Source organism: Apaloderma vittatum, unplaced genomic scaffold, assembly GCF_000703405.1.
Source record: "Apaloderma vittatum isolate BGI_N311 unplaced genomic scaffold, ASM70340v1 scaffold20267, whole genome shotgun sequence".
NCBI classification, from domain to species: Eukaryota; Metazoa; Chordata; class Aves; order Trogoniformes; family Trogonidae; genus Apaloderma; species Apaloderma vittatum.
Window position 1 is genome coordinate 25,990 of NW_009728137.1, and position 24,529 is coordinate 50,518.

A 24,529-nucleotide genomic window follows, 5' to 3' on the forward strand; every position below is an offset into this window, starting at 1 on the left:
TTGCCACCTTTGCTGAATTATTGTTCTACACTTGTTTCCCCATGGGGATGGCACAACATATTGCAGCAAGCAGAGAATGTATTCTCCTGGTGACCCTGCAGTCTTTTTTACAGAATACACACAATATTGCAGCTGAATTGCAAAATCTGCCTGACTCCAAATCATATTTCTGGGTGACATTATGACTTACACAGTTTGGATAGAGATTGCCACAGATATACATGATTTCACTTTGTCTCCCCCCTTTCCTTTAGTACCAAGGTGCTTATCAAAGTAATTCTGGGTGGGTTTGTGTTTTGTTGTTTGGGGTTTTTTTGCACAGGAACTACTACTAAAGCTAGACAAATAGCATGAATTACATAGTCTAAAATGAATCATAAAACACAGAAATCAGTCATCGCATTTGCATACTCGTGGTAATCAGTGGTTGAATCTTCTTAAATAAATATATTATTTTCAAGTTATTTAAATCCTGGGATCCCAAGCAATGTAAAAATAGATTAAAACTTCATCATTCTAAAGCAAATAGCATAGCTTCTTGTTCCGGTATGCGCTCTACTTGAGCAGACTACTGACTGCACTTGATATCTTTTCAGCACAGACATGAGCTATCTGTTCTATTAATTTCATAAACATTTTTAAATGCATACTGAAATGTATTTTACCAGTAGGACAGACCTATCTCATTAAAGCCACTGTAGCCCAGCTCTTGCCTGCTTAGTCCCAGATCTTCAAGGTCCATGCACTTAAATCCAGGTGGGCACTGGTAACCTTCTTCTAGCTCTCTGGAACAGTGGGTGTCTGGGATAGCTAAATTATTCCAGGTTACATTTCTGTGAAAAACACAAAATTAAGGTGTTACATAAACTCAGGCCATAGCAAAACTTAACACTTGAAAAGAAGAGGACTGAAGCAAAAAGTATTATTTTTGCTATCTGTTGTTCTTTAGTATATGCTATTTTCATTAATTAAGCACTAATTGTAAAGGGCGAGCCAACCGTCTCCTGAGACTTGAGCCTTATGGAATGATAGTAACCATACTAGCAGCAGAAGTTTCATACTAAAGCCTAGAGACCCCATAAAAAATGGAGACTCTCCAAGACACAGAGAAATTAACATTCAGCTTTTCCAACTGTTTTTTAACGCAATTTGGACATTCAGTGCTTCAGGCTCCTTTGCAAATCCTGAGAGTGTGTTAAACTGCAGTCAGTACTTGATTTTGACTTGCACAGAAGTGGAGCTAGCTTTACCCAAGCTAGCTTTGGCACACTTCAAAAGGATCATTGTAGATCCCTCTTTAGCCACCTGAGTATGTATTCAGCTTCTTGGACCTTGGCTAAGCCAGGTTTCCACCACGGGTGGATAGTCACAGTCACAGGCAAGAAGTCAAAACATTCAGTGCAATTAGTATCTAGGTATTGCTGTGACTGAAACAGATCTGATTCTCTTTTAGGTCAGCCCAAAAATGATTTGGTAGAACAGGTGAAGAAATCTGAACTGGTTTGAACAGGTTCAAACCGATTCATGTTGCTAAATATAACAATGAAAAATACATCATGACACAAGGGGCAGCATTGTGAAATAAAGAATGGAAGACATTAACAGTGTGGGAATGCAGCCGTGAGACCAGAATTAGTTGAGATCACTAATTGCTTTATAGAAAAGATAATTTGTAACTGAAGGGGGGAACAGAACAGTTGCTTCAAGGCAGAATCTTATTGCCAGCAGCTGACTGCAGCCAGTTCTCACCCTAGAATCTGCCAAGCAATAGAGAAGGTCACCAAAAGAACAGAAGAGGAAGAGGAGTGATGAAGTAAACAACCACCAGAGGCATCCGACGACCACCAAGACAGGCCAAAATAAGAAGAACTAACAGTAGATGGCAATAAAGACAGTAGAATGGAAGTGAAATGAGTATGTAAATAGTTCTTAGAAGAAGATACAATAATTATTTCATGGAAATGTAATAAATATGTACGTAGTGAATGCATATAACCAGAACAAAGACAAAGCCAGAGTGAGCACACGCTATGGAAACATTCCCGTGTGTCTCCTGGCGCCGCAATAAATAATATCTGCTTAATAGTCTCATTGGCTATTGAGTTGGAATTCTTGATTCTTTGAATCAATTGTAACACAGAGCATTGGCTATTTTTCACTGTTGCCAGAGGCTGAGCATCACTTGTCTTCCCAGCTCCTCTGGCACCTGGGGCTGAGCTGCTGGAGGCTCTGTCACGCTGCACCACAATGGGAATTCAGGTAGGTCCAGCACTAAGGGGCGTAGAAGCTAAAAGGAGAGGGAGGACAAGTTTGTAGCTCCCCACCCGGTTAAATCTGTGCCTGTGGCATGTATATAAAAAGATGGGTATGCAAAACTCTCAATCTTTAGTAAGGAGAAAGTCAGGCAGTTTACAGGGGTATGTAGCGACAGGATGATGGGCAATGGTTTTAAACCAGAGCAGGGTAGATTTAGACTAGATATCAGGAAGAAGTTCTCTACAATGAGAGTGGTGAAATACTGCAACAGGTTGCCCAGAGAGGTGGTGGAGGCCCCCATCCCTGGAGGTCAGGCTGGATGGGGCTCTGAGCAACCTGATCTAGTTACAGATGTCCCTGCTCACTGCAGGGCGGTTGGACTAGATGGCCTTTAATGGCCCCTTCCAGCCCAACACATTCTGTGATTCTATGATTTCCCCTAAGCATTTACAGCACCCAGTTCATAACTGCCATACATAGTCCTTGGCCATAACTGAACACTCATCACTCCACTTCCCAAGAAGAACTTAAGAGGTAACCTTAGCACACTCCCTCCATCCTGAGCAGATTCCCCTTAGAGTCTACAGAGCAATACAGCACAGTGTTACGGAGCAGAAGTCAGGATTCATCCTAGTTGTGCTACGAATCAGCTGGGTAAACCAAGGAGAAGAACGGTTGCAATACGACGTAACTGCAACTGTGCAGAAAAGGCACACAGCTAAGCAACATCCATTTTTCTGCTTGCTTATACTCCCTTATCGAGCAAATGAAAATCCCAATTTTTGGTTCAGTCCTTGGGCAACTTCAAATCAGACTTGAAAAGCTAATCACTGTGAGTTCTGGTCTGAAGAAAAAACAATTGATAGCACCTTTCCATTCATGTTCAGGTTGATTGTGACTTCCTGCTCACAGCACAGACTTTTCCTACAGTTACACTTAAAATGAATTGCTGAAAGTTAAAAAGAAAATCTTGTAGTGCTCACCTCATTATCTTGAGGCTTCAGACCAGCACCTTAAAATTCACCATTTTAATTAATCTTGCTTGTCCACAGAAAAAGCGGAACTTTTCAGACTGCCCTTTAGTATAATTAGTATCATATTGTTCTTCTGGAAGTCCTCTTCCAGTCTAACTCCCAGATACATTTTGACAACTAAACTTTATTTTTCCTGCATTTATGCATTGCATGCAATAGCAATATGTTAAATCTGTCAGTGTGAAACTAAAGGTTCCTACAAAATCTTTCCTAGCCAATTATAAACACAGAGAAATAACTGTAGTTGCATCCATCCCATAGTCATTTCCCCATGATACCAGAGATCCAAACATATCTGTATGGATGCACACACACAGACGTACAGTTCCAGCTGAAGTTTCAAAGAACACCTTGAAATTTAGCTATGGATATAACCAGGACAGGTAGATACTCAGGCATACATGTACTCACTTTGCTTTTTGTAAACATGCTCAGTACATGTCACTTAAAGACTGAAAAATTCATCTGGGGACCTTAATTCTTTTAGACTGGAATAGGTTAATTCATACCTTGTTGTATGCTTTAAGTATGTTAGATTTATGATACTGCCATCTAAAAGTCATTATAATATATAGGATTAAAATAAGACAACATTTTACGAATATTTTCAGAAATGAAAATATCTTCATTGTCTCAAGCAGATTCAGAACCCCAGCTACTGGTAGCTAATGAATTTTACATTATGGTTTGCATTCAAATACCCCTCAGATCTAAGAGGCTAGCAGCATGAGGGCATATTATTAAAAGCATTGCTGGCTCAATCACTAGAATGCAAAGCACTCAATTTAAATGCTTCATTTAAACCTAGGTCATTTTTCTATCACATCAAACCTCTTTCCAAAGAAGAAAAACTGTCTCTGTGCACTGAGTATGATTTAGGATAAAAAGCAATAAACTCTGCTCATAGTACTTGTACAGACAAAGCCTTATTTGGTCCAATGTTTGTGTTCTGCCTCCAGACACCAAATAAGCATCAACTACTCTACATGGACTATACAATATTATACATGTAGTCTAGAAGTGGCTAGAGTACCACCAGATGTTTTCAATACAGAAATATTTAAATGGTTTTATTCCTTCATAGGCCATACCCAACATCAACAGAGATGCTGATTCAGCACATAATTAGTTTTAAGCACCTCAAAAGCTCAATTAGGCAATGTGCTTAAACATATTGCTGAATAGGGTGCCTTGATAAAATACAGAATTCTTGCAACAGGACTGAAGAAACAATTCATCCCAATAGACCAAATGAATATTCCTACGCAGAGTATTCAGTGTGTAAGGAGCACAGCATCAATGTAATAGGTGAGCTGAGAAATGAGTTCTGTACAGGAATGCAAAGCATGCAGAAGGAGATAATTTACTCCACGTCACTTGGTAAGAAACTTTCAATAACAAGATTGTTGCAAAAGACATAGGAGTGCTACTACGACGTCTTTTTAACTGCCTGAAGAATGTTCTGACTACATACAGACATATATACACTACATGAAGAACCTGAATTGATGTGTCTTGGCAACACATGTGCCTTTTTTCCACAGCATATGTAACAAAATACGACTAGAGGAAATGTCTGCAAGTTGTGCCAGGGAAGGTTTATGTTGGATATTAGGAAGAAGTTCTTCACTGAAAAGGTCATTGGGCATTGGAACAGGCTGCCCAGGGCAGCGGTGGAATCACCATTCCTGGAGGTATTTAAGATGTGGTAGATGTGGTGCTTAGGGACTTCATTTAGTGGTGGCCTGGCAGTGCTAGGGTAATGGTTGAGCTCGATAATCTTAAAGGTCTCTTCCAACCAAAGACATTTTGTAATTCTCAGGTATTTCAACCACTATGGGCTCATGGGAACACAATCTCTCTTTGAGCATCAATGTTAAGGACATTCTTTAAAGAAATATTTTGTCAACTTAAGAGATAAATTACCTGAGGTAGCTCCTAATCTAACTTCCTATTTTCTGTTAGCCTGACTTTCTGTGCCAAAAAAAAGGACTGGAGAAAAAATGGATTTTTTTTTTTTACTCTGTTATTCTATTAGTTTTCTGAGATATCACCAGAAAGCCATTCAAAATTACCAATCTACTCGTGTAGTTTCCAGATTAAAAAAAAATTACAGAAAAAATTAAGAAGGATATTTATTGATAAGGTATTAAAAAACATTGCAAATGGTCAATTAGGTAAAGTAGTTAATAACTAAAAACTAATTACCTGGAGCTGAAGGATTTTCTGTGTTAGTTCAAAGGAACCCGATGACTGTCTTTGCAACAAGAGCAGGCATTGCACAGCTGCTGACCAAAGAATACTGCATTGGTAAAAATACCACAGCAGACACAAAAAATGCCTGGCAGATCATGAAGCAAGAAAGTAGCAACTGTACGGCTCCCAAACAGGGAATAAAACATTAACTGGGATCTCAAAGGAACTGGCACTGGGTTTTGTACTATCCCTTTCCATCAGTGACCTGGGGGAACTGTGTGAAGCTGCCTCATCAAAATCACGAAAAGCATTTGCTGAAGGATGACAAAACCATCTAAGAACAGAGAAAGATTATGTAGTTCTGAAGAGCTTAAAGGTTACTCTCAAGAACTGTGAATTAATGTCAGGTAATGAATACAGAAAGTGATAGAACCTAAATGCAAAATTGACATTGCTGTATAGAAAGTACTAATATAGAAATAGGCTTAGACCAGATGACTGATGAGAGAGATTTCTTTTTAAGATATCAAGAATTCATGGCTCGCTCTTCTGCTACATGAATTTAGACATCTAACTCTAAGCATGCAATTTTGAAAAAAAAAATTTAATTCCTATACATTTTTCTAAAGGATGCTTCTGTTTTGCCATATTACCAGAACACAAGGCAAAACCACCAAACTACTGAGAATAAGCAATAAACCTAAAAAAAAACTCAGAAGAGAGTACCGAGCTCCATGCTGCAGAGAAGTTCCTGAAGCTCAAATTAAATTGATTCTGGACCAGGATGACTCAACAAATATTTTCTGATGAAGTAATACTTTCGTTCTGCATTGACTTTAGAAAGTTATCTCCTGAGTATTATTAGTACTGCACTCTTACATTATATAGGTGAATGATATCTAATTAATTTGTATTTATTCTGAAAACCACAGTGATTTACTTCTGTGAAACACCTTCGCTGCATCTTTCTAGACAATTATTGTAGCCTATGAATATTTTTTTTAAGCTTTAAATTCTGTGTTATATGAAATGAGATGTAATTTACAAGCTAGATTCATAGTCAGAAAATAAGGTCACCTGTGTCATAAGCATCTTGATTTTAACAATGTTTTTGGAGCTTTCTTTGAAGTACCAAAATATGTATACACTGGCAGATTAATGATAATGGAACCTCTCCGGTCACAGATGTGATATAGCAAACACTAATTTCTAGGGTAGCAAACATTAACCTCTTTCTTGCTAACTTCTCACTAAAACATTTAATCATGCAAAAGAACAGATTTTCCCATCAAATGCAGAATAAATTCTGTTTAGTCACACACACCACATTCAAGATCTGAAGCTCCCTCCTGGAACCGAGTCCATGAAAATTCCGAAGACTCGGAACTCAGTCTGGTTTTCCTCATATAGATTGCTGGTACCACTGACCTTTAGACGCTCATCTGGGTCACGGGTTTCTGTAGGTCCTGTGCCACACCCGAAAGCCCTGTGTCACACCTGAGTGACTTGGATATATCAGTTATTTCAAGTGGCACTAAATGCCTACACTTGGGTAACTGCATCAGGCCCTTCAAGCTGAAAAATGATGGTTCCTATAGTCAATAAGCCAAGCCACCAGCCTACAACCATCCAGTAGTAGAGCATAGAATAGTGTTTTCCAATCAAGAGACTTTCCCTGAAGAAAATAATTTACAGAAATGAAAAAACACATTCCTGGCATATCCATAACTAATGGATGTAATTTTATACCAACAAAAATCAGGAAATCTGAGATTAAGGTTCCTGTGACAATATTACACCAGTAATGTTACGCAGAAGGGAAGTTTTAAGTAACCCTTCTATTTAGAATATGCCCTCTTAAAAGCTCAGGTAACTCATGCCGAGCACTATACAGCTGCTGATATCACTAGGTAGTTAATAGTTCTTTCATATTCCAAGTTATGTATGTTTTCAGAGACTCTGGAAATTCAAAAGACAGGAAACCTAGATGTGGAATTGCTGGCTTGTTATATGACTCCTTGTAAAATATAAAAGGGAGAAGGGTTAAAGTCTATGTGTTGCTTGGTGACTGTGAAAGCAACCTAAGCACCTAGGTAAATTTCCTTTCATTTGTCCTTTTAAATGTGTCTTTTATTCTCAAATCCATATCTTAATTCTTACTATACTAACCCAATCAAGTCCATTTTCTCCTGTGGGAAGCTCTGAACGTACAACTGCTATTAACAGATGGCTCCCAGACTACTTCCCTACGCGACTGCTCTTTTTACAGAAAGACCTACCAATAACAACAGCTGTTCCTGCACAAATGTTAGAATAATACCATTGTGTTACAACAATTACAAGAACTGTGTTTCTATCATGAAGTTTTCTACTGATTATTTTCATAATTATTATGACATTATGACCTCAGCTTCCTTAACAAGGAAGATATTAATGTATGGATTGGTGATATTGATATTCCTAAAATTTGCAGGAGTAGTTTATCATTATTATCAGGCGCATTTTGTCAAAGTCTACTCCCTGTCAGCTAACTCTCCTGTCACTGAAGTCAGACACATATATAACCATTAACTTCAGTAAAGGGGAGTCATATTGTAATTTGAGTTCTACTGACAGACCTGCCAGTTTGTGCAGAAAGAGACTGCAATTTAGGACAATGCTCCTGCCTGAGTCATTACAGGTTCTAGATCATCCAGTTACAGCATCACCCAAAATCACTGCTGATAGTTAAAGACATTTCAGAGATTGCCTCTCTGTCTTCAGGATTACAGATAAGTCTTGGCACAATTCTTTGGCCAATATTTTATAATCTTAGAATTCTTAAGGGTCATTTTTAAATGTTATGTTTTACTTTTATACAAAGTTATGTCTACTTACAGAACCAGCTTCCTGTTTTTAATGTGAGAACAAAATCTGTTTTATCGTTTAAACTTTAAGTGTGAAAACCTCATCCATATTTAACGTTTCTCATAATTATATCCATAATTATGACTATAAAGCTTTCAAACACTTCTGGTAACAGATTGTCTCTGATATCTATTTATTATTTTTATCACATTGAAAGATAAGATCAGGCATGCTTAAACGACTCATGACTTTAGGAACAGTACAAACAAAGCTAAAGCATTGGCAACATTCCATGTTTTACATTTTAATTTGGCAAACACTAATGTCACTACTCAGGAATTTGTAACTGAGGAGAATTATCAGACAGCATCTGCTAGGGATAATTATATTCTAATTGACAGGCCCAAATAACTGAGGGCATCTCTCATCTCTTCTATTAATTTTTAATAAAACTTGAAATAGCAGGGAAATTCCGGAAGAACGTTAATGTGCCTTTAATTTTTAAAGAACAAGCAGCATGACTGGTTAGCCTGACATCAGCCAAGAGAAAAGAAAGAGCGAGCTGTTATGAAGTCTAATTGATAAAATGTAAAGAATATGAATGTAGATAATGACAGGCAGTTTGAATTTAGAGAAAATAATTCTCATCATACTACCATGGTTTTTAATAAGATTACAGATTTACCCAATGGAATTGCCCAGCTTGGACTTTGTAAAGCAATTCCTTCAGTAACACATGACTGATTAAAAAGTTGGCATGAATAATATCAATAAAGCATATGGTAAATGGGCTGAAAACTGATTAACTGACACGTCAGAAAAATACTTGCCAGTGAAAGGATCATCATGATCTACCATAATCAAAGAGGAAGAAATAGGTATAAAATGCAGAATACATATAGAAATGTAAGTTACAGTGAGGACAGAGCAGTCTGACAAGTTACTAGGATCATTTGCTTACCTGGATCCAATAAAACAAAATGTGCTTTAATACAGCCAAATGCAAAGTTATAGAAATAGGATCACTTATGGCCTACGGAATAAAAGGGATACAAGAGGATGGAAATACAATATTATAGAATATAGATGCTACATGAGGGTTTGAGATGATTGGGTATAGTAGGGCATCCTCTCATTTTTGTCCCAGTAACATCATGGCAAGAAGAAGCCAGTGCTTTCCCAGACTATACAAGCAGACAATAATGAATTAATGTCCCTCACACACTAATGGGACTCAGACAAACTACCACATTCAGGGGTTTTGTTCTTATTTTTTTAAATGTTTGAAAATTTGAAGAAATAATACAAAAACATGAAAATGAGAACTCTGGAGAACATTCTTTGCAGCAGGAGACTTAAAGAGCTAAATACTGGTAGTTTATTAAAAAACATATTGAAAGGTGCCACAATCATTGTTTGTAAGCGGATTCCCACAGAGAAAATACTGCGAATTAAGGTTCTGTGTAATCTAGCATAAAAAAGTATAACAAGAATAGAAAGCTAACATTTGAAACCAGACAAATTAAGATGATGAACTAGGAACACAGTTTTTAACAGCAGAACAATTTCTGGTATACACAAAATGTTCCCTTTCTTATGAATTGCTCTGGGGCCAATTAATCAAGAATAAATACATATTAAGGAGATACATTTAGTCAAGAGCAAGCTATAACGTTTCATAGAGGGGAAACAAAGCAAAGTCTGACTACGTGAACCAATTGTTGTGGGGTTTTTTAATGTAAATTCAATAGATACTGTAATATTTTACTACTGCTAACATATCGCCAATCTATGCCCCCCCAGATTTTTTATCTTAGAAACATCAAGGTTGGAAAGGACCTTAAGATCATCAAGTCCAGCCTACAGCCTGGCACCACCCTGACACTAAATCACCTCCTGAAGTGCCACATGCAGTCGTTTTTTAAACACGTCCAGGGATGGTGGCTCCACCACCTCCCTCGGCAACCCATTCCAGTGCTTCACCGCCCTTTCGCTGAAGTTTTTCCTAATATCTAATCTTAGTTCAGATGTTTTATTCATTAGTTACACATTCAGTTTCAGGTTTCAGTATTGGGGGCTTTTGACAGTTTTCACAGTCTACTAGTGTCTAAGCCTGAGCTTTTGTGGACCCACCTGGAGATTCTTAATTTTTTCGTAATTTTTTCCAGAAGAAAATTGCTTACATGTTTGTTCAACAAATTAAGGAATTTGTGTGTCCTAAGTTAGGGCCTACAAAATGTGCCTTCGATGTTCCATGTATTCCTAGTCACCGCTCAGGAACTTCGAAGCCATTCAAATTAAATCATTGACCTTAGCTCACACTTTAGGATGCAAAAATTCAAAGACTCGGCATCTCTTAGCTGAATCACTAGAAGGAAATGCACAATAAAAAGCTGCAGCTCTGCTCTCCTGACTTATTCCTCCTCGGTTTAGGCAATGGAGACAGAGAGACACGTATCTCCAGAGGTTTGGGTTCAGCCACACTCCAGAGGTACCTTTCTCTCTCTGTTAGTCAGAGGGGGAATTCAAGGTATTTAGGTTCCTAAAAAAGGTTCTCACATCAAACCCAGATGACTCCATACTGATGGCAGATCGCTTATGTTATGCAAAGCGAATGCTGCCATTGCCCAAATAAAAACCCGATAGTTATGGTCACTTAACAGTTTTGAAAATCTATTGGTTTGACCACCAGTTACGGGCTTTAGAGGGAATTAAATTCAAATCACTCTACGATTACCCTTCAGAGTAACACAGCCACTGAAGTTAACAACAGAACTAAAGAATAAAAGATGAAGTCTTTCTTATGGACATTGCTGGCATGTACATTCAGGCATAGAAATCAAAGCTAAAAGAAAATTTTCAGGAGTTCCAGTATGGATTTGTTCTTAAAGTAGTACACATGAACAAGACTATTCCGAGTTTTTATCAAACGCCACATGGCATAACAACTCCATAACGGCCCATTTTTATGACTTCTACAAACAGTCATGAGAGAGGTGAGTTCAAACAGCAGTTGCTTGATACGTATGCTAATACAAGACTTGTTTCACAGGAATCAAAACAACATGAATTAACAGCATTCACACAATGAAGGAGGCTGTTGCTGTAAGTTCTAATACACAGGAAATAAACAGGAAGAGTTAAAAAAAAATCTAGTTAGCTTGCATGAATCTGCATTTCACTGAGGTGTATCAAATTAGACTTATTTACAAGTTGAAGTGATCTCATATTTACAGTACTTATTAAAATCCAATAAAGTATTTCCTTAGAGAATTTAAAAGAGAGTGAAAAACGTCTTTGTTTTCATTTAAATGGCAAGGACTTTAACTGAAATACATGAAATAATCTGAGCTGTATCCATTTTGATTTCAAAGTATTTTCAAGATCACTTCCAAAAACCTAAGTATGCATATCAGATTTACCTGCATTAAGTTTAGAAAAACACCTTCTGAGTAGCTGCCTACCAGCTATACAGAAAACACAAGGCTGCTAAATTGCACTGTAGGATTTGAAAATCATAACCTTGAAGTTCAGGTAGGAATCACTTTTACCAAAGCTCATGAGCACTTTTAGACTCATCACCCCATAAGAGCAGAATTAGGCACAACTAGCAAGCCAGGGAGGTCTTCCTGGCTCACTCTTTGGACCACTGCACCATCCACTTTTACTTCAACAGAATGTTTAGGTACAAGATGGTAATCCTCAGCACCATAAAATAACACTGCCCTGAATGCATACGTGAACCAAATGCAGAAAAAATTTCTTCCTGTACCTTGTGTTGCAAAGTGTCAAGATACACAGGGTGCCTTCATCAAATGCATTTACACAGGCCAGTCACTAATGTCACATCTGAAGCGGCAGGAGATGCACCTCTTAGCATAGCAAGAAATGGGCTGTTATCACTGAGCACCTGAGAACAAATTTTCAACATCATCTTGCTATTTCCAAATGAAAACTATTTAGCATTTGATAACTGGTCGTCTGACTGGCCAGTTCCATTCGGCAGAACTGGTCATTCCACCAAAGCTCTCGCTTTACCTAGGAGAAAGCAGCCTGATGTCTCCATTTTATAGCCTGGCTGGTACCCAAGGTGGGCAGGAAGACTTATTGCTAAAACTGGATCACTGTTTTATCTGGTGAAAGGGCTTCAATGACAGGTCATTATAGAGAATAGTACCATTAAAATACACAGCCGCAGACCCCCAGTAAGGTCCAATATTTTTGTCAATAAGGCATCTGAAACGTTGCTGGGGGGTCTAAGCAGTCCAAATGTAAAAGCTCAAAATGGTCTAGCCTCCAAGCCTACAGGCTACATCCAGCTCCAGAGAGAAAACTAAATGAGTCATTGACAGTCTGTAACCAAAGCTTTTTCTTCCAATACCACCTGAAGAGCTCTTCTCATTAACCTGCCAGGTAGAAGGTGTACAATAAGTTGGTCTGGACTGTAGTTTTAATACTGCCCCTAAGCCATGGCAATCAAGAAAAGAGGCAGGCAGCATGAAAAATCAAGCTGACACAGGTAATAACTCCTGTTCCTGCTGCCTTGGCAGGCACTTCACATAAGTAGAGAATGTGAGGAGGCTAAGCCTTTGTCTGAGGTGAGCTAGTAGGGCAAGGATGGACACAAGGAGCTGGAAGGAAGAAGTTTGGCAGCAAACTATGAATCTGAAGAAAGCTGGTCAAATCAGGCATCAGGGAGCCCAGCTAAGCCTGCTACAGCAGGAACAGAAGGATGGCCAGTATTTTAGGCACTGGAAAAGAGACAACGTGGTGCATTTGTGCTGAGTACAATGCATGTGGTTCACTGAGCATAAAGGCAGCTGACAAGCCTGTTCTATGCTAAAGAGATAGGGAATGATGCAGGATTTGGTGGCTTTTCTGGAAATCTATTTAAAACTCTTCTATCTTATATGAGAGAGACAGGGCAGCGGACTGAGGGACTGACTAGGTAAGAGGCTGGAAAAGCAGTGGTAGGGGAGCGATGTGTGTGTAAAGATTATTTCACTTTAATACAAAAATGATTCATAACACCTCAGATAATAAGCAGCATATTTTGATAAGAGAATTGGATATGCCCTGCTGGGTAGGATGAAAGATGAAGTTGGAACATTCAGTAACACACTCTCACCCAAAATCCAGAGTTTTTATGCACAGAGAGAGAACACAAGAAGATGCAGCAAGACACTCTCTCACCTCTGCCCTGAAACATAAGAGTTCCACTCCTGCATCCAATTGTCTCCACTTTCAGTGTGGTCCCCTTGTAGCAAAGACAAACAGTTCACTGCATGCTGAGGACAAGGATACATGACTTTTGTCACACCAAGAAAAATGCAGTTGGATATGAGCCCCTCAGCAAGACATTAAATATAGTTCCCTGCCTCGGACTATTTCTACGTTTCCCAAGCAAAGTTCCCACAGCCTGTTTTAAAGACCCTCAGTGAGGAAATGCAGAACCTCTGTAAGGGATGGACTCCAGTGCAGCCTTATCCTTACCATTACAATTTTTTTTCCTGATAACCTATCTAAACTGAAATTTTCTTCCTGAAATGTAGTACAAATACTTCTTACCCTACTAGTAGTGTAGAAACAAAGATTCTTTTTGTCTGTGCAACAGTTTTTATCCACTCAAAAACTGCTGTGTCCTACTTCTTTTCCGTTGAGCTTAAAAACTGCCAAATGCTCTTTATCAGCTCTGCTCTACAGATCTAAGCTAATCCCCTTTTCACCTCCTTTAGACTTGCCAAATTATGCCTATATGTTGTCTGACACAATCTATGCATTTTTACAAGAGCACAATTCTGTTATCTCTGCTCCTCCATTATGCTTCCAAATCACTTTGTGAAGGACTACCTCCTAAACAAGCCATTCACAATGCTGCATTTCTACTGCTCATTTTTCCTAAGTGCAGTGTCTTGTCCCTGCTGGCTTTCATCCGATTTTCTCAGAGCATGTCTTCAATTTGTCAAGATCATCTTCATTCTAATTTTGACTTTTAAAATGTCTGCAGTCTCTCTCAACCTCAAGTCATCCTCAGTGCAATAAGTATATTCTGTTTGCCATCATCCAGAATGTTAATGAACCACCAAATAGCAAAAGACAGATTTGTGTGGATCCCTCCTCTTTCCATTCTGATGAGCCATTAATATCAACTCACTGAATATATTTGCCAACAGTTCCATACCCATTCTACGATTATTTTCACCTGAACCATACTTCTCCTACCAGCTGACAAAAACATCCTGTGAGAATGTTACAAAGCTTTCCTAAAATAAAGATATGACATCCACTCTTCTCTCCAATTCACGTGACTGTTTCCCTGCCACACATAATTATATTGGATTGACATGGATTACTCTTGACAAATCCTTATTAGCTGCTACTCATTTCCTTGTTATCTTCCAGCTGCTTACAAATTTTTGTTTGTTTATTCACTACAGAATTCTTTCAGGGATAGAAGCTAAGTTTACTGGTATTGCAGCCATAATTGCCTGGGTTTTCTTGCCTTATCTCTTATGCCTTCCTCTTTTTTAAAAAAAAAAATGCTCTTTTCCTGCCTCCCAGTTCCTCATCCACTCTCCACAATTTTTTGGAAATAATAATAAAATAGCTGAGATGATGGCTTTAGTCTGCTCAAAAGTATCTCAGGATGAATATTCCTTTTCCCAAACCTTTTAGAATTGCGGTAACCCAAAGGATTGGGAGAGGAATCAAATCCACACATCTTATTCCGCTTCCAGAAAGCATCACAAAACTGGAAGCCCTCACCTGGTTTTCAAAACAATTTATGAGATAGATCACACATGGAAACAGAGGCAAAGTCTCTTTTATAACTTCTTCCTTACTATTTCCTCTAACTGCTTGAATATTCAGAAGCGACTTACAGCACTTCCAGGCTAAAGGAGATGTACTGCTCAGCAGTAACTGCTGTCCAACCTGTGAATGTCAGGACATCCACGGCCTTCTCCATTTGTCATCTGGCCCCCTCTTAGAATACAAGAACAGAACTTCCTGAGCTTTCTTTCTATTCAAGAATAGGTCTTGTCCCTCAATTTTATGGCATAAAGGAGGATGTCTTGACTTCTGGAATCATGGCCTCCTGCAGGTTTCCTGTGGGAAGTTCAGTACTCACCAGGCCTTAATTCTGTACAGTAATTATAAGGTAAAAATTTTGTGGATAAATACAAAATTTTCACTACAGCAAAGAGGAGATGTAGTAGTTATGTTATTCAAATTCTTGTATTTAGAGTCAGTCAATTTCAGAGTAATCTGCAAAATCCACTCCAGCTTACTCAGAAGGACTTTTTAGCCAGAGGAAAGAAATCTCATAAAGGTTGGCAGGCTGAGCAGAAGTTCAATAAACTTTGATGTCTCCACCGGGACAAAGAATTGTGTAAACCCAAAAGGCTCCAAATCTTAATACAGATAATCATGTGTCATTACTGAGCCACCAAAAGCCGAGGCTACGAGTTCCAATCACTCTATCCTAGACCTTCAGAAGGTCACCTTCTTGCTCAAAATGGAGCTGGACAAACAAAAAAGACTGGAAAGTCTGTGCGAAATGAGTCAACAATCTTAAGTGCTCTGGAAAACTGTCTGTATAAAAATTCTAGACAAAATCAGGATTTCTGCTCAGAAATCACACGCCCTCTGAAAATGAGAGGAGCTCCACTCCTGAAGACTCCTTCCCCTGAGCACCAATACTGGCCATCACCTCAGCACTCTCTTCTACCCTTTCGACTGGATCCCATTTGGAATGAATTACTTCCCTTCTAGACTGATGCTGTATTATTCTTGATTTTGATTGGGGTCTAAAGAACATAAGGCCTAGAACAGTAAGATTTATTCCATTTCTCTTCTCCCTGAGCAGTTTACTATTACCATTAAGAGAGACTATGAATAAATCCCAAAGGCAATATTAAAGCAGTGCTGGTTGTTCAACTATCATCAACAAATTAATGTGGCCTGTTAAAGAAGCCCTGTTAAGTTGATTTTTCAAGCTTGGTCTTTGATTTCTTCCCTTTCCCAGAAATCCAACTACTCATTATTATTTTCCCACTGCTGATGCAAGACAGTATCTCCAATTCCTTTTGTTCTTTTTAATCATATTTATTTCCTTGATTGTGGTGAACTTTAAGCTCCAGAGTCTTTGAAGCTGTTTTCTGACATTTTCGGGGCTATCCATAGACAGATGGAAAGATAGCCATGAATCCCTTAGATCTTTTTATTACTCAGTTAAGTATTTTTCTTATCTATTTTCCTGGGCAGTTCCTGCTTTAAACAAGAAACCTTGCAAAGAAGGATTTTAAACTGACTGCTATGGTGACAAGGCAGACAGGTCTACAGAAATACTCAGTCTACACCCTACTGAGTGCATTAAAAAGAGGCCCTTAAAGAATGACATTGGGAGAAGAATTAGATGAATACTATATTTTATTGCAGTTAGCCATATTAGTCTTTCTTTTGATGAGGCTTCCTTTCCCTTAGCTCCAGTGTACACTGAGAATTAAAAAAGGAAAACTTACTGTTATGGAATAAACATAATCTAATTGTGCAGTATGAAAGTATTTCTGTGTAGTCAAACATGTCTTGGTAATTAAAAAAACCCACTCAGTATCTAGTATGTCAGGATATATAAAATATTCTAACAGCCAGAGCAATGGTTTAGAAATAATTTCTCTCTCCTGTCCTTGCGGAAGCATCTTTCCTATAGTGGAGGTGCTGAAAGGAAATTACAGTAGATTCAGGAACACAACCTATTTTCACTATATTTCTTCAGTTCTTTGAAATTAATCTCATATGCAACAAAACAATCTGTCAAACTGCTATAATGCATGAACTTATCTAGATCATTATATTATATATATTACATTTCAACCACACTGTGAGTCTTTCAAGCAATTAAAGAAGATCCGTACTAAGGAAATCCATGTAATAAACCACTTATTGGCAGAAAAAAAGATATACCAGTCGGAGAAATCATTAGCAAAAAGCTGTGACAGCATAGTTGTAAAAACGTAAGTAAAATCACACAGGAATACCAAGTGAGAAAATTATCTCGGAATAAGACAGTATGCCCTGTAGTGAAAACAAGTCAGGGAAAATGAAGATTATAAGCATGAGGGAAAAAAAGACTTATCATCAAGCGAAAAAAACCAAACTCTATTCAGTCTTTGGAAAGAAGTCAGACTTTGCGGGTTTCACGGATAGAATGAAAAACTCAGACTGCAGTTAGCTCACTTCAGTATTTCTGTTTGTCAGAGTTAACATAAGAAAATGGCTGAGGAGGTGGAGAGGCAGGAGGTCAGGCAGTGTGGGCGTTAAGAAGGATGGAAAGATAAAAAGAATTTGCAGCAGTCAAAGCGACAATAAGTTTCTGAGGAGGCTGCCATGTCCTTTCAAATAAAAAAGAATAGCATGATTTTAAGACGTCGTTTTCAAAAGACACTTGTCTCTCTTATAATAATAATTCAGACTGTAGTAGACTTAAAAGGAGTGATTTCTAAAATTTCTAAGATAGATGAAGGCTTGACCTCAATAATAAGATTCTACCCTTGCCACTTGCCATAGAACTCTGCATAATACTAAGCAAACCACCTAAAATTAAAGTTCTTACAGGTGGCCACCAATTACATGCTTTTCATTTTCTAATCTAGACTTAGGAGTCTGGGATCTGATTTGCAGAAATACTGAGTATTTACAGCTGTGTCTCATTAAAGACTCTGAAGTTATTCAAGGCCAAGTACAGCCAACTTTGGCCACTCTTTATTGCCTGGAACAGAACTACCTGAGACAGAGAGACTGACAGACAGATTCAATGTCTGAGAGGAATGTTTAATCCTCAATATAAAGTTGAGAATCTGAACCTCAAAGACAAAAGTAAAGTTTTTCACATTTTTGTGCTCTACAACATCTCAGCTAATAAACTCTCCTGGATTCAGAAGTAGCATGTCACCTCCTTTCTAACGATATTTTGGACCAATCTCTGCCTCTAAATTATCTTCTTTTGCAACCAGAACAGCTCTTTCCTTCTCCGTATTTATTTTCCCAGCCCATGGTGGTTTTTCTTACAAATTCTGCAGCCAGCTCTGGGAAGGCGAGTCCTGACCTAAACAAAGAAGATGTAACTCCACTCAGAGCTTCTGCACCACATTCCTCAAAAATTAAAAAGGATCAGATCTGTGTGAGTATTCACAAAGTGTAATGATGAATATTACAGACAAGAAGAGGCAGTAAGTCTTCTCAGAGTAGGAATAAGCAGTATGTCAAAAGTAAGGTCTAAGTCCACATGTCAAGAAACAAAGAAAAATGTATTGTTCTTTGTGTGAGCACCATTTGTCAGATTAAATGAGGCAGCATTTCTAGGGAAAAATAGTGGAGTTCAGTGTAATTGAGTGTAATGTTTTTAAAAATAATGCAATTTTCAGAGAGTAACCCAACATATGCAGAAGAATTAGCCAACATTTTTATGGGCAACCTTAAAATTAGACATTTAACTTTCCATAATGCAAACACTGTTATTAATATTACTGTTAAAAGTTTTATATCTCTATTATATATTTATATTAATAATAAAATGTTAATTACTCATATTATTGTAATACTTAACCTTTTTCTGCTGTTTGCAGGGAAAAGCAATTATAAGATGCACGATCTTTCCTGTGTTGTCTGTTCCACTTCTTGTTTTTTCAAACACCACAGGTAAATCAAAAACCTGTGCTATAGATTTTCTCTTAAGAAACAGAAGTCTTCACCAGCCTAGGTAAAGATCAGCCCCATATTTTATTATAGTTTTGATTCAATAAATCAGACAATATCCCGAAGCAAATTTTTTCTTATTTAGAAAATTACCACATAACATCTAGCATATTCTGAAATGATTTTGTAACTTTTTTTGTATCTGCCACTTTTAATAATCTCATGTTATATTTGATAGCTTATAGTCTCTAGTTTAGATAAAATCTTTAACACATGGTTTTGCCCTTATCAGACTTTTTATTCAGCACAGTAGCAGATTAAGCAGCGTTTTGCTTTCTTATGATGTCTACTTTATTTTTTGTTCTGACAAATTCAATACGGGAATAGAAGGATCCAATTTTGACTAAAGTAAAGGCTACAAATCCAGAGCTAACACTTCCCTCTCCAAAGAAACAGCAACAAAACAATGAAATAGATGTAATAGACTATCAAAAATATAATGGTGGTCAAGCAAACAGTCAAGCCCTCAATTCAACAGGACGTGTAAGGGTATATTTATCTGTGGTTTTATGAGCTATCCCAGTGACAAAAGGCTATACGGTACTTTGAGTAAATCTTGTTTTTAAGTATGTGCTGAATCAAAACCACGATGTATGTGTGAAATATTAAACTTAAGTATTTTCCAAAGGCTATTTAAAAAGGGGTTTTACACCCGAGCATCAGGTCCCAGCGACCTCTTGAGGCATGAGATTCTAGGGGTAGTTCTGTTCTATACTTTAGGCCTGGCCCCACACCCAGATGTTCTGGGAAAAGACAGGAGGATACAGTGAAAGCACATGAATGATCAGGTACCTGGATCCACTGCAAGTGGCAACGCTCCTCTTAAAGCCTCCTCTGCTCTCCTGCTCTCTCACCGCCCCCACACATATAGAGTCACTCATGTCCTAACACAGACTGCAGCCGTATGCCACAATTTGCAATTTGCCATAGTTAAAACTTGTGTTTTTCATAGTTCGTAACACTTTTGTTTCCCCAATTTATTTGGTGGACTACTTTTAATCTGTTAAGTCCATTTTACACCCACTGATGCTAACTACAGTTGTCCACATGCAACGAAAGAACAGCTCCAAATGGTGCCCGCGCAGGCTAACTCACCCTGGCTGTGTGTCATCGGTTACGCAATGGTATGTAAAAGTTCCAAACATCTGCACTCCCAGGATCCCATACAGAAGGAGAAAGAAGAGAAGGAAAATTGAAACACTCCAGATTTGCTCTCCAGATCGCCTGGCAAAAGGATAAACATGACACTGAATGCACAGGCAACGTGAAGCCTCCACTGAAAAGCTCCAGAACAGAAAATATGCTCACACAGAGGAAGCAGTATTTCATCCTGCAGAAAAATTTGTCCTTAGAACTGCTCTCTCGCTCTGTGCAGAGACAGAAAAGGGAGCCACAATTTTTTCTAAACCCGTTAGTTATGGCAATTAAACCAGCTGTAAAGTACAAAGGATAAAATAACAAAAAACCCACAACCAATAAAAATGTCTAGCCTTTGTACAATAGTATCTAATGATTTATACAGACAAGATATGATGATCAAGTAAAGGTGATACCAAAGAAAGACCAAAACACTCACATTACCATCATATGGCTTTTGTCTTTCTAGATATGCTGTACCAAGCACACTTATGTGTGTTTGCTTGCATGTAAGCATCTCTGTACATATACCAATACACCTACACACATACCTGTAATAGGGCAGGAATTTTTATATATTGAATACTACTCTGCTAAGAGTGTTCACCTTGATTACTAAGTGCCCATGTTAACAGAACAGAATTTACTGCCCATTAGTTGAAAATTGGTGGCTACAGTTATTAGCAAAGTGCTTTAAGAATTATTTAAATATTTGACAGTTTCGATTATTTTGTAGGAAACTTGATTATACCTTAAATGTGAAAAATAGCAAGAATGTTTTGGCCAGAACTAAACCTGAGGATGAAAATGCTCATTAAGCATAAAGGGTCATTTTCTGAGCTGCACAGTCTGCCTTCTAAGTCAAAACAAATCTCCTCTGTTGTTCTTCAGATAACAGCCTTACTTACTTCAAGATATTTGTTATCCTAGTTCTTGGCAGCTCAAAACGAAAATATATCCGGAATGCTCGAATCATAATGAGTGGTCGTGGAATCCGTAACATGCCCCAAGGTGACATCTGGTCAACTATTTCAGCAATTTCAAACACCTACAAACAAAACAATCAGTTTTTCTCAATCCTGAATTAATTTACAGAACTTTTAAAACTATGAATAGTGTACATGATTTTTATTTTCATTTTCAATCTTCTCTTTGTTTATTTTACAGTTCATTTTAACCATGTTTTTTAAAAGAAAAGTCTTAGTAAAATCCTTTAATCCATTTCTAAGTTATCCTAATGAAATTCCAAAAATATACTCTGCCTGTATTCATAATGCTTCTGTCTCAAACAATCCAAGAAGACTGTGCAAGCTTGTGTGAGCTGCCTGTTTCTCTCCTAGTCCTATCCCACAAGTTCCCCACAACTTCATTAAAACTGAATAATTTACATTTCCAAAACCAAAAATCAGCATCTGCTAATGTTGCACACTCTAAGGCTTTTACTATGACATAGAAGTACATACGAACAGATTGCCTTATGACCTGCAACATGCTTATAAATTCTTCATTTAATTCCAAGTGCAGGATGTATGGGATTTGTGTCTGGTGGTGTTTTGGTAGTTGCGGTGGCAGATACATGGGTGGCTCCTCTGCAAAGCTCCTGGAGGCCTCCCCAGCTAAAAATCGGACCTACCACTGGCCATGGCCAAGCCAGTCAGCACCTCTAGGATAAACATATTTAAGAGGTGAAAAACTTGCTGGGCAAGTTCTTTTGTTTGGCAAGTTCTTTTGTCTTGGGGAGGACTGGGGAGTGAGAGGAGCAAGCACGCTGTCACTGAGGTTGGTACTGAAGGAAAAGGAGAGGTGAGTCAAAGATTCCACTGCAGCCTGTGGAGATGAATGGTGGAGCAGATTCCTATCTGCAGCCCATAGAAGACCTCATGCCTAAGGAGATGACGTGCCTAAAGCTCTCTCCCTGAGCAGGGAGGAGCGGCAGAGACAGCGTTTAACAGACTGACCACAATCCCCATCCTCTGCCCTCTGTGCTGCTGGAAGCCAGGGGAGGAGGCAGAGAATCGGGAGCAGAGCTGAGTTCGCATACAAGGGAGGGGTGGGAGAAGGTGTGTTTAACATCTGGTTGTATTTTCTCATTTTCCTACTCTGACCTGATGGGTAAACTGGTGGTGGTATTTACATTAAATTAATGATTTCTCCCTAAGCCTTCCCTGGTTTTGGCCCATGACCACAACTGGTGAGCGAGCCCTCCTTGTTCTTAGTCTCAAACCTTGAGCTTTTTGTTGCATTTTCTCCTCCCCATCCCAAAAAGGAGGGGGGGGAAGGAGTAAGCAAGTGGCTGAGTGCTTCTTTGTTGCCCGCTCGGGCGAGGCTCAAACCACAACCATGTTCCTTTCTTAAGAGTCCACTTATGACACAAGTTTCAGCCAAGTCACAGAACAGGAACCATTCCCCTAACACATTGCCAGATTAGACACTCCATAAAGACTCGACATCTTAATGATGGGGTGAAAATGTCTTGTTTTAATCCTTGTCTTTCACTCTCTGAGAGTGATTGCTTAATTTAGTATTTGTTCAAAGTACTAAGAAAATGGAGAGAAAACCTGGCAACACATAAGCTGAGTAATCTAAGCTGCTTGTCTGTAACGATCAACCTTCGCTCTACACGTGTACATGATTTTACCGAAGTCTGCCCTGTGTATAAAGCAGAAAATTACAGTCTGTCTTAGATTTTTTCAGAGTTGGATAACTTATGCCTAACTAGAACTTTTACAATCTTTACATTGTTGCAGCTCTGGTCTCATAGTTTTCAATTTGTTTTCACCAAAAAACCTGGCTATGGTTAAGAATTGATTGGCTTAGCAGGACACAATTTGACTTGCACCTCAGCACTCTACACTTTTCTGCAACATATTGGTGTTCCCTTCTTGATGTAAATTTATCAAAATATTTCAGAATGTATTTAATACAATTTTTCTGTTGTGCAATAACTTGAATTTTGGAAAAGGTTTTGTTAGGAATGGGCCATATTACATGAAACCCCTCCACTCACCAAACCAACACACCTACGGCATGGCAAACACCTGCTGTTGGAATCATTCTCCCTTTAGTTGCCTAAGCAAGTCATTACAACAACCTACCAGACTCAATGGAAGGAGATAAACACAACTGTCATATGGAGTAAGAAATAAACGGCGTCCTGAAGATCCTCCTTTCTCCTTTTGATTATGCAGAAGGTTTATGGTAACAAGCTTCAGATTAATATATTTTTCTCAATAACAAAAATTAAACAAGTTCAATTTTACTACTCATGTAGGCATGCTGCAATGTGCAATTACAGAGCTACTGAATTCAGCACAGTTTTATAAATCAATTTGACCCTTGTACAGCTATACTTTCACAACTCATGATTACTTGGTTGTGCCATATATTTTTCACAATTAAGGAACTAGGAATGGAAAAAAAATTAGGTGAAGTAATTACCTGTAAAACCAGTGACACCCAAAGACAAAAGACCATGAAGCCATCAAACACACACCAACGATCCTTTACATAGGAGCTATCACCCTACAAGAGAGAGAAAAGCTAAGAGGTTAATTGTTGTTTTACTGTCAGGATTTACAAATACTATAAACAAAAGTTCTTGGAAGAAGGAAAAGTCTTCTCTGCATCACTTTTTAAATGCCATTTTTGAAAGACTTCAGAAGCTTAGTAACTGGACTAGAATATGCTGGAAACATACAAACACATTGTGTGGGTGAATAAATAATAGTTTCATTCCTGTGCAGTACCTCTGCTCAGCTTGTGCCAGAAAGAACTTATAAGTAACCTATTATTTACACTTTGATGTAAACCACACAAAAAAATGAACACTGGATTCACTTTTTGCAAAGAATATTGGACTTACTGCATCGCCCATTACCAAATACTTGCACAGGATGGTAAATGTAAAATGCTAGCAGTCTACTATTGCACTGTTCCATTACTACAATATTGTTCATGAGCTTCAAAGCTATAAACCCACTTCTTTGGTGGGCTGCTAGTGCCTCACATTTCAACCAATCAGCTGAAAAAAAGTGCTACATTTAATAGATGGATGATTACAACTGAGAGTAGGTAGGCTTGTGTACCACAGGGAGTGTAGAAGTTGGGAACCAAATGCATATATACAGCATCTTGAAAGGGAGACAAAACTAGCCCTAAGAAAAGTAGATAACCTAGTTTCATGTAAAAAATATGAAGAGATAGGTGGCAGTGTATCTCAGGGCACATAAACACCCCTTTCCAATTGAGGTTTTACCCAAGAGATTGAACATACTCTCCTCTGCCTTATACACTCTCTGGTTCCT

The 24,529-nt window shown here is 38.3% G+C and overlaps 1 protein-coding gene across 1 annotated transcript in view; it reads right to left on the reverse strand.

Annotated features, from left to right (window-relative positions):
- Positions 1 to 665: 665 nt before the first annotated feature.
- The window catches only part of LOC104277368 (sodium leak channel non-selective protein-like), a gene marked incomplete at both ends in the record, with an annotated part of 40,307 nt that continues 16,443 nt past the window's right edge, over positions 666 to 24,529 (reverse strand). The window contains 4 exons of the mRNA XM_009873987.1: positions 666 to 833; positions 20,184 to 20,312; positions 21,134 to 21,273; positions 23,664 to 23,747. Coding sequence (XP_009872289.1) covers positions 666 to 833; positions 20,184 to 20,312; positions 21,134 to 21,273; positions 23,664 to 23,747 — 521 coding nt within the window. The remainder of the gene's footprint in view (positions 834 to 20,183; positions 20,313 to 21,133; positions 21,274 to 23,663; positions 23,748 to 24,529) is intronic.